General features: G+C 42.4%; 1 protein-coding gene and 1 long non-coding RNA gene across 2 annotated transcripts in view; both read left to right on the forward strand.

Moving 5' to 3' along the window:
- Window positions 1–628, forward strand: part of LOC117951558 — a 4,560-nt gene extending 3,932 nt beyond the window's left edge. Inside the window, exon 3 of the long non-coding RNA XR_004658209.1 lies at window positions 616–628. This is a non-coding gene — a long non-coding RNA (uncharacterized LOC117951558). The remainder of the gene's footprint in view (window positions 1–615) is intronic.
- gfra3 (GDNF family receptor alpha 3) overlaps window positions 1–11,124 on the forward strand; it is a 40,177-nt gene that overhangs the window by 9,103 nt on the left and 19,950 nt on the right. The window contains exon 2 of the mRNA XM_034883270.1: window positions 9,634–9,930. Coding sequence (XP_034739161.1) covers window positions 9,634–9,930 — 297 coding nt within the window. The remainder of the gene's footprint in view (window positions 1–9,633; window positions 9,931–11,124) is intronic.

An 11,124-nucleotide genomic window follows, 5' to 3' on the forward strand; every position in this document is an offset into this window, starting at 1 on the left:
GGTCGATGAACGCATGGCGCGACCATGGAAATGTTTTTTGTAACGCCTTTATTCATATTTCAGTGATAACACAGCCCAGATATGTGGTTTGGAAATACCTGGAATTCTGCACCAACACAAGGACTGGAGGCAGCAGCTGCTTTAGTCCACAAGCACACGGCTGGGGTTCCTTTGCCAAGTGGGAGGCGTTGATCAGACCTTTGGAACCACACAGACATTATCCATTCTTTTGCTCTGATCGCAATTACACGAATTATGACTTCTCGGTTAGGTCAGTTCTTCACAAACATGGAAGTGATGGAAATCGGTATGCGGAGCGTATTGATTTAAAGACTCCAAGTGGCTGTGAAATGTGCAAATGACACACTGACTTCTCTTCTCTTCTCAAATTATTGTGGTTGATTTCGTATTTGGGCAGAAAGTGGCAGAGAGGAGAAACGAAGCGCAGCTCATATCCTTGATTTTCTACAGCTGCTCCACATGCTGCTCCCACATATTTTTATTATTAGATTGGTTGACCCACCCTGGTGCTGCAGAACTTATTTCACCATTATGATGACGTTGTTGCTCTGGTAAAAGGTCACCCAGAACCCAATGATTGGCTCTCAACTTAAGCTGTTACTAAGGAAGCAGAATAGGGAGCGTTACATGTCGCTGCTGCAAGGCCTACTGGATTATGTTAGTTTCTGGATGGCTGTGCAACGTCTAATGCAATAAAACAAGTTGATATTGCTTGTTTTGTTCTTTTGTTTACTAAGGAAATCCAAGATGACGATTTTGCGTTAGAATTAACATTAGAGGTGTCACTTCTTTAATACGGATCATCACACACAGCTTTGTCAGTTTACAGTAAAAGCAATCTTGTTCAAATCGAAGAAAATCAAATTCAATGAGAGAAGTCACGACACATGAAATCTAATCATAACTTGTTATGACGAAACCAAATGACACTTACTGAAAAAAGCGATTTGTAATTAACGTTTATCATCTATTTATAATGTTTTATGACACGTTCATGACAGTGTCATGTCACTCTAATGTAGATACCTTCAAGTAAAATGCAACCATAAGACCTATGGTATAATGAGAGCAGTGTGTTGTGCCCAGGCCACGCAGTGACACTGTGCAGGTGTAAGAATAGAAGTGGATTAACGTGGTGCTTTGTGCTGTGAACTAATCCAGCAGCTTTTTACATTCAATCCAACCCATGCAGTAAAATGCACTGTATCTCTGTGTGTTTATGGAGATTATATTACCATGTGAAGATGATGTATTGATTCTGATGTGCGTCATTGTTAGACGATGAGCTGGTGTTTCCACTGCTACCTGTGATAGTAGCCTCGGGTGATGCTGTGTTCACCTCTGTATCACACTTTATTGTTCCCAAGTTCATCTGTCTGTCCATCTGTCCTTCACATGTAATGTTTTGACAGATTCATTGCGGGGAAACTCTATGTGATTTCTTTTTTTCAGAGTTTAACTGACCCAAAGAGGGGACTATAATTACTGGATCTAAAGATAAGATGAGATCAGCTTGTATTGGTCCCACAGCAGGGACATTCGCAGAGCTGACAATAACAAGAGGCAGCAGTAAAAAGACAAGATAGACTAAATAAGTAGAGTAAAACACTAAATATCAGTAGTGGATTGAACGGTTGAATTGTTGCACAGTTGTTCAGTAAAGATGGCATATTTTGTCAGGTCTGTGTTTTAGTGACATTTCTTAATGTATGTTCGGAATGAACACTAAGCAAAATGTTGGAGTATTGGACATTTGAGTGTTTGAATGTGCTACTGTAGCAGCTGCACTGACGTTAGCTGAAGTGTGAGTCAGAGGAAATGAAGCATCTCATTTTCCTCAAACTCTGGAACACTTGGTCAGAGACGTGACCCGCGCCCTCTGGATCGAGTCCATGGCAAACATACCAACGGGTTTCCTCAAAGACTCTTGTGTGTATCACACAGTGGTGGTGTGCAGCAGATGGCACACTCCATGGTCATTGTTTTGAATGGGAAAACAATGAGAAACTGATGGAGAGCGCTGTCTGCCGCCTGCAGACACACTGTGTGTTCTTCCCTTCTGCCGTCTATACGGAACACAAACAGGTTTTTGGAAAATCTACCAAAATGGAGTCACGTCCATTTATTTATCCACATATACGCGTGGTTCTCCTCCAGAGAGGATACATCAGCTTCTTCCTTTGACTGAACATGTAATCTGGGAGGAAAAACTCTTACCACCAAAGTTAGCTTTAACCATTGGAGTAGATTTCAGGGGAGTTGCAGTTGATATGCCCCCCCCAACATAGATGGATTTATTGGTAGATTTAGACCCCTCCAAATTTGACAACCCTGAAAGAGGTAACTGTTCAGGGGGCTAAGAACAAATAGCGTACATATCCGTGTTACCTTGTTAATGCTTCCGAACAATTTCTGAACCCCCTATAGTGGATTGTACCATCCTAACCTAACCTAAACGATATGACCGAAAACAAGAACTGTAAAATATAAAGTCTACTTGTGCTGCAGCGGAAGGGAAGAACACAAAAGGGGCAAAGACAAAAATGTGAATTGTGCAGAAGAAGGTAAACGTTGTTGCATAAAAATCACCAGAATGCAGGACATTAAGTCTTTGACGCTCAGAACATTCTGGCGGAGGACCCCCATACCCCCCAGTTATGAGGTGCCCATTCCCAATGTTGAAACAAAACCCACACCCTTGGCTTTAGCTAAGAGAAGTTCACGTCCATGCTTGGCCCGCTGGGTTGGCAACATTCACGCTCAGGCTCGGACTTCCTGTGGGAACACCTCGAGAAACTCCTAATGGGGACAACAACAACAATCGCTAGGCAACAGCAACGTTGGCTACCTTTGGCTTTCTGTTACTTGGCTATTCTTTTCAGTGGGACTCACTTTGGTTCAGTGGGGGTCGGTCACACAGACTGTGACTGTGTTTGTCTCTGTAGCATTCACTTGCTTCTCAATTCACAGGCACTCAGCTGGAAAGGAAATCATAGAACGTAAGAGCTCATTCAGATTACATGAGCAGATTCAACAATGCAAATAACTGAGTTGGATACTCCATTTGTCTGGATAGCAATGGTACATATTGGGGTTGTAAATAGGGTTACGGTTAGGTTGTTTTTGCAGTGGATGTGCAGCAGATAGTTCCTGTACTTTCCTTAGCCAGAGTCACTTGTCTGTGTAGCGTAGCATGAAGCGGATTTGATTGGTGTATAAAAGTATAAATGTCAAAGTATTACATGATCTATCAAGGATAAATATCCACACATGAATAACAAAAGGTCTTTTTTTCTTCTGGGTTAGATGTGTTGAGAATTAAGATTTTCATATTTTCCTTTACTTAAAAAAAAAAAAGATATCTATAGTGTATTCATCAGTGAGCTGTAGATGTGTTGGTATCTCTGGACAGAGCCAGGCTAGCTGTTTTATATTCTGTCTAGTCTTTATGCTAAGCTAAGCTAACTGGCTGATGGCCCCTAGCTTCATATTTACTCTACATATATGAAGGAGGTTTGAATATTATCACCTAACTCTCTGCAGCGAACACGCATATTTCTTCAAATGTCAAATTCCTTTACATCAACAATCCAAGGGGGATGACACAGCTGTGTTCATGCTGTCACCGGCTTGGTTTAAGTGTCCTCCCATTTTACACATCAGTGTCTGCAGGTGTCGACTTCTACTGCAGATGTGACCGAGGGAGCTGTGAGACGTCTGACAAATGTCTGCAGTGATGTCCCCTGAGTCAGCCTCACTTAGCCTGTCTGAAGACTTCAGGTTTGAAAGTGAGACAGGTGCGGAGGTGTGGAGTTGGTCTCTGTAGCTCCATTAGTCATTTGGTACGATGTTTGCCTTTCTGTCCTTTTTTACAGAGTTATAATTCCACACTTTTATTGTGAATGCCAGATGCATACATTTGAAGACTTATTTCCAAATATCACCTGAACCGTCGTTCAGACTAGCAACCAATATCCGCCGCAGAATTGAGGTTATTGGAGTTTTTGTGAAATCCAAAACACGAAAAGGTTTTTTTGGGTCTAAAATTGTGAAGCAGTGGATTGTGTAATTCCTATCTGACACCTGGATGACTGTGATGACCCTGCACAGGAACATAAGACAACATGCTGCTCTGAGACTCTCTCTGGAGTGTGTGTGTGTGTGTGTGTGTGTGTGTGTGTGTGTGTGTGGTCTAGGTATAGCTACATTTGTGGGGACCAAAAACTGTGAAAACAGTATACTTATGGGGACCTGACTGCTTTGTGGGGACCAAAATGCTGGTCCCCATACCGTTAAAGGGCTTTGTGAGGACTAAGACTTGGTTTTAGGAGTAGGGTTAGAGTTAGGTTATGGTTAGGGTTAGGGTGAGGGTGAGGGTTAGGCATTTAGGTTTGATGGTTAAGGTTAGGGTAAGGGGCTAGGGAATGCACTATGTCAATGACTGGTCCCCACAAAGATAGGCAGACACGACTGTGTGTGTGTGTGTGTGTGTGTGTGTGTGTGTGTGTGTGTGTGTGCTTCTGTCAGGTAGTATGTGTGAGCCGAGCTCGCCGTGAACCCACAGGACCATTGGGTTTATAGGGAAAAGGCAGCGTTTCCTGTACAGCAGAGATGGAAATGATTGTCCGAGTTTGATGATGTGACGCTGAGCACTTGCTCTAATTTGTGGACAAAGTGAGTTGTGGCAGAGTGTCGGGATGCGGCGCTCCACAAAGGCTGTTTGTTCAACCAACAATGTTTTATGTATGTGGTTAGCCTTTCATCAGCACACTCAGTATTCAATTTACATACTGTCTACTGATCCGGCACTGAATGTTAAGCTGTTTATGCTCTCTCAGCCACTTTATTCTGACACCAAGATGTGTGTGTGTGTGTGTGTGTGTGTGTGTGTGTGTGTGGAAGTCAATGCGACTGTGTGTGTGCTTGTGTGTGTGTGTGTGTTAGACAGATTGCTTTGCACCCCCCCTGTGGTTGTGCAGTATTGTGTTCTGGTAGTAATGATGGGTTCTGTACCTCCCAGTCTCCCTCCCAGCAGGACACACACATAAAAGCGTCCTTCTTAGGGCAGCCATGTGTGTGTGTCTGTGTGTGTCTGTGTGTGTGTGTGTGTGTTTGTTTGTCTGTGTGTGTGTGTGTGTGTGTGTGTCTATGTGCCCAGGACCAAGAACATAATTTTCAGGCAGTGCATGCTGATTGTGCGCCCCATGCTGTGCGCGTGTCCAACCACTCACAGTTTGCATTGGTTCGCTCACTCTCTGTCTCTTCCTCTGTCTCTCGCCCTCTCCATTTTTCCATCCATCTCTCCGTTCCCCTATTTCTCCTCCCCGTATGACATTTCTGCTGTCCTCATACAACTTCTCTACACTTCCCTTGTGTTTAGAAGCGATTGCATTTTACCAGGGGAGCCTTTCATTTCCGCGGTTGCAAATCGAAGCAGCCACACTTCAGAAAACAACAGCTCCTCTAGGAGAAACTTTGGGTTCCACACAATCCAAAGGTTGTGTGTAATGAATGAAGACTAGCTTAGAACTACATCAATGGCTGATTATCTTGGCTGAAGAGTGTCTATTGTAGTTTTATTTTCTAATAGAAAAGGAAATAGAAAGGTGGAAAAAAGAAGCTAAAATTGGATAGGTGGAAGCAACATAAGCTGTCCGGCCCTCGTTGTTCTCTGACCTGTTTGGCAACTCAGATGTGGAAAAACAATCACAGCCAAAAGGCTTAAAAAGTAGAGTCTCGGTCTGCATTCAATCAAAGATTGAATCAAGCTCCATCAAAGCATGAATTCATACCTAAACTATTGACTTACTTCAATCTATTCATACAAATAGAAACTGTAAAGGAAGTGATCTTGTGAGATTTAAGATCTTTTGCCTATTCTGTAAGATCTAGGACTGAAGCTGGAGACGTTTGTAGACCGCAGAGATCACAACAACAAAGATGGAAAAATGACTTAAGAAGTGAATGCTGGTGAGTTTGATGGATATGGACGGGCCTCAGTTACAATGCTTGTACATTTTTATATTGTATATATTATATTATATAATCATATTGATTTCTGTGCTCACAACGTAATCGTTTAACTAAAAACGCAAAGGTTTGAGCTCTCAGAGAAAGTGCTGTAGTGGAACCAATGGGTTTAGGAATGTACATCATATAATGCATCAGTTGTTCTCAGAAAAGAAATGCTGAATAGGGATCGACCAATACTGGTGTTTCAAGGCTAATACCGATATTTGGAACCAATATGCATTAGTGAGTAAGTCAAAATTAAGATTTTGAATACACTAGAAAGGATAAGTTACACGCTGGAACCTCTCATACTATTCCTTAAAACTACAAACCCAGTACAACAGTCGGCACCCTAGCACACTGTGACCGTTGTAATGGTGTTAGAGTGATGGTCTATGTGAGGGAGGGTGGAGTTACATGGGGAGGGGTTAGATGGGTGGATAGGGGGTTAGGACAGTGTGAGGGATCATGGTCAGCCTGATGATCTCAGTGATGATCTTACCACCGTTTTGTGTTGTTGTTACTTTTTTACCTTAAAAATTGTATTTTGGATCACATTTTTTAATAAAAAAAAATAGAGAAAAAAAAATAATAATAAGATTTTGGAATGCTTAAAACTCCAACACAAAACTTTATTTAAAAGCTTTAAAGGAGAATTCCGGTCGATACAATTGTAAACAATCGGTTCTGCCTACACCGTGTTTTCCTCCTGTTTGCGTTAGCAGCCAACAGAATTCTCCTTTAAGATATTATTTATTAAATAAGGAACTTTCAACATAAACATAACCATAGCCAGTAACAGAGAGTCACGTAGTGTTGTGGGCGGGACAGGAAGTCAGACTCAATGGTGAGTGAAACCAAAGCAGAGGGACAGAGAGTACACCATTTTTTTATTCATTAACTTTATTGGTTATCAGTCAAATAAAATGCTGATACAGATAATCTACAAGCCAGGGCCGAAACACGGCCTATCCCTAATGCTGAATGAGCGACTGCATACAAAGGAGAGCCTGGTGGATCAGGTCAGCAAATGAATAAACACAGTAAAGTACAGTTTAACCTGCTCTCAGTAGCCAAGATTTGATTGGATCTCCACCCGTGGGTCCATGCAGCGATGATGATGCAAGATGACATCACCAAAACTGTCCAATGAATGAGTTAACTGTCAGTCTTAGTGACGTTATGTTCCTTCCTCTTGGTCCATTTGTAAGTAAATATGAACATGTCACGTAGACTGTAGGATCTAATGACAATGTTCAAAAGGACCAATCACAGACCAGCGTTTGACATTAGACTTAGACTCTTTATTAATCCTTTTGGGATGACTCCCGCAAGGAAATTGAAATTTCCAGCATCCGTTTTAGCAAGAATACAGTAAAGAAGACATAACAAAGATAACAATAATAACAGTCATAGTAATAATAATAACAATAAGAACCTTTGGCTCAGTCTCTAGGCAGTTTGTGAAATGGACATGTTATTTAATCTATTGATTTGTGTACAGGTCATGTTAATGTTGTTATTTTCATGAGTTGATTACATTTTTGAAGTACGTAATTTCAATGGGAAGATTTTTGTGAAAACGTTCACAGGTAGGTTGGTCGGGGTGCTGGATGGGTCAAACAACAAAGGACTTTCACCCCAGACTCTGGGGATCGCGTCCCGCGTGTTGCAGAGTTATTCTCTTTCTAACCACAATCATCCCATTGTGGTCGGCGCTTCCCGCGTGTGACGGTTCCTTTCCCCGTTCTTTTTTCCCTAACCACAACCGTCCCATTGTTGTGGCCGGCATGCGACGTTTCATTTCCCCGTTGTTGCGTGCCACATGGACCGAGGATTGTGTCCCTGCGCCTGGGGATCGCGTCCAGCGTGTGGTGGTCCGTCCCGTTGTTGTTGCCAGTTTGTGGCGTTTCATGTCCCCGTTGTTGCGTCCCCCAGGGCAGCCCAGTGTCATGCCAATTCGGGAAATGGTCACGTTCAAAAATCGTGACATGTACACGTAATAAACGAGAAATTCGTGACACGCACAAATCAATAAATCAAAACGACGTAACCATTTGACAAACTGGCGTGAGACCAGGCTGGGTAAATCGCACAAACCTCCGACATTGATACAGAACCAACTGTTCCTACAGTAGCTTTACTGTAACTCTTTCTAAATGAGATCATCAGTTAATGAAAACTTTATTCATGAAGTCATCAGAAAACAAAAATGAATCCAATCACTATACAAAATAGCTCAGACAACCACAGTGTGTTACTGTTAATGTACTCAGACAGTAGAGATGTGCAATACTGCAAAATGTGGTATCGATCCGATACCAAGGAAATACAGGGCCGGTTTTGCCGCTACCGTGACAACAATACTTTTTAATAATTAGGCGGATGCATTATTAAATTGCTAAATCTAAATGGATTTCATGAACTTTGAGTGTTTTGTGATTATGAATTAGTTACTATCCAGGAAAGAATTGTCAAATGCTTGTATAAATTTGTTGTGATAAAACTGTATCTCACATAGTGCTCCTCTTCCTCTCTGGCATTCTTCTGCTCCGTCTCTGTCCTGCTGGAGTGTGTTTGCCGCTCTCCGCCGCCGAGCCGGGCTGCTTGCGTACTTGTTTGTCTGGCGCCGCTGAGTCACGTGACGGTACAACATCAAATCACAAGAGTGGGGGAGGAGGAGCAACGTGAGCGTGCTCAGCAGCAGCAGCATTCCAAACCAGCGGCACTTCCACAGACACAGACAGCCACGTTGATGAAAACTGTAGCAGTGCATCAATCTCAATACACTGGTATTGATTAATATCAATATTTATTATAGATATTATCAATATTTGGATCGCTCCGCCCACCACTATCAGACAGGCGTTTAAACCATAAAACCCATTTGCTGTGTAGTCTAACAATGTCCAATCCTGCGGTGGAAAAAGATTGAAACTGAGGACTTTTCTACACATGTAGCACATTTGTTTTGTTCCCATTGAGGAGCTAAAATGGTATAATTGTTGCATTTGTCCCTGGTTTGGTTTGTCTTCACACTGCAACGTTTAACAGTGCTCACTGCAGGAGCAAACTGGTCTCTCATTGGTCAGAAAGCCTACCTGAAGATTTCTCCTCAGGCCAGATGTCCCTCTTTTATCCCCACCTGAAACATGGAGCATCAGCAGCGTGCAGCTCATTAGTTCCATTGTGTTTCTGTTGTTGTGCTTCCAGTCTTCCATAAATGAGCAAAATATCCAGTCTGCTGTTAACATGTGAAGGCGTCTCATCATGCAAAGTGGTGGCTTAGTGTATGCACCTGGCTGCGTTCATATACAGGTCTATAGGTCCCTGAGTACATTTATGAATTGCTGTATTATTATTTTTTTAATCAGTATTTACTATTCTTATAGTATTGAAAACTACATGTTATATAAGTTCTAGTTTAATATGCAACTCAACAAAATGTATGCAGAATAGGGAGATCTGTTTCAGAACACAATATGTCACAAAGACAACTTTTTGTAGTGACCATGCAGGCCTAGACACCGGGTTTCTAAACATTTTGCCCCACCCTAGTCTTTAAACACGTCTCTCTCTGTCTCTTCTGTCGTCTCCTAGGTGTGTCGCTAGCCTCAGCACCGGTCTTCCCCTTCCCTCCCTCCTCCACTGACTGTGTTGAAGCCCATCGAGTGTGCTCCACCGACCCCCGCTGTGAGGCATTGTACCGGGGCCTGGAGCTGTGTGCGGCTGACGCAGAGGTGTCCCCGCTGGGGGAGCAGGCAGCTGCTGAGTGCCTGGAGAGACAGGACGCTCTGCTGAATAAACACCCCGCTCTCCTGGCCTGCAAGTGCCAGCGTGGTTTCCGCAAGGAGGAGCAATGCCTGCGCATCTACTGGAGAGTTCGCCTGCTGCCAGGTCAGTCACGTCTCTACTGTTGGGGGCGTCTGATGATAGATCAGCTTCCCTCAGCTTCAGTGGTGGAAGAAGTATGCAAATATTTACTTAAAGCGCCCATATTATGCTAATTTTCAAGTTCATAATTGTATTTTTAAGGTTACACCAGAAAAGGTTTACATGGTATAACTTTCACAAAACACCATATTTTTGTGGTCCTGCACATTGCTGCAACTCCTCTTTTCACCCTGTGTTTGTTCTTGCTCTGTTTTAGCTACAGAGTGAGACAGCTCACTTCTACGCTGTCTTCGTTGGGGTAAGTACTGGCTAGGCAAGGACTACTAGCCAGTCAGAAGCAGAGTATGAGGGTGTGCCAGGCTAGTAGCTAGGCGAGCAATATAACGTGTGTTACAAAATGACACACGTTTGTCACCAAAGTGGACTATAATAGAGGTTTTGGGGGCAGTTTGTGAACAGTGTTTTCTGTTGGAGACGGTAAGTCCCTTTGGGGGGACTTTGGTTTTTATCCCCTTTGTAAACCTATAACATGCAGAGAAAAGATTTATAACACTATAAAGGAAAGGGGAAAAAGACTGCATAATAAAAAAAGCATAATATTAGCACTCTAATAAAACGTACTAATACCACAATGGAAAAATACTCTCTGACAAGTTATAAACATGCATAGAAAATGTTACTTAAGTAAAAGTATATAAGTATCAGCACAAAAAATGCAAGTGATGTATTAAAAGTAAAAGTACTCAATGCAGAAAAATCCTCCCATTTTAGGAAGCGGTACGATCCGAACAGTTGTGTTTTTAATGGTCTAATCCTTTCAGCTGGACTTGGAATGCGATTATATTGTTGGCTAGTTTTATTATTTTGTGTGCAGAAATTGTAATGTGTGGCTAATCTGTCATATGAATGTAGTGGAGTAAAAAGAACATTATTTATCTCTGAAATGTAGTGGAGTGGAAGTAGAATATGTCATGAAAAGAAAAGACTCAAGGAAATTACAAGTACCACAACGTGTGGACTGACGTACAGTACTGGAGAAAATCTACTCAGTTCCATACCACCACTGCTCAGCATTATGGAGCTTTTTAGCCTCTTTCAGCTCAGTGTTTTGGTTTAACAGCCTGTACCTTCTGTTGGTTTAGTCTCACAGCTCTCTAGCTCGCATAGAGCCTCTGTCCTCTACCTACTCAGGTACTC

The sequence above is a fragment of the Etheostoma cragini genome, chromosome 10, assembly GCF_013103735.1.
Source record: "Etheostoma cragini isolate CJK2018 chromosome 10, CSU_Ecrag_1.0, whole genome shotgun sequence".
NCBI lineage: Eukaryota > Metazoa > Chordata > Actinopteri > Perciformes > Percidae > Etheostoma > Etheostoma cragini.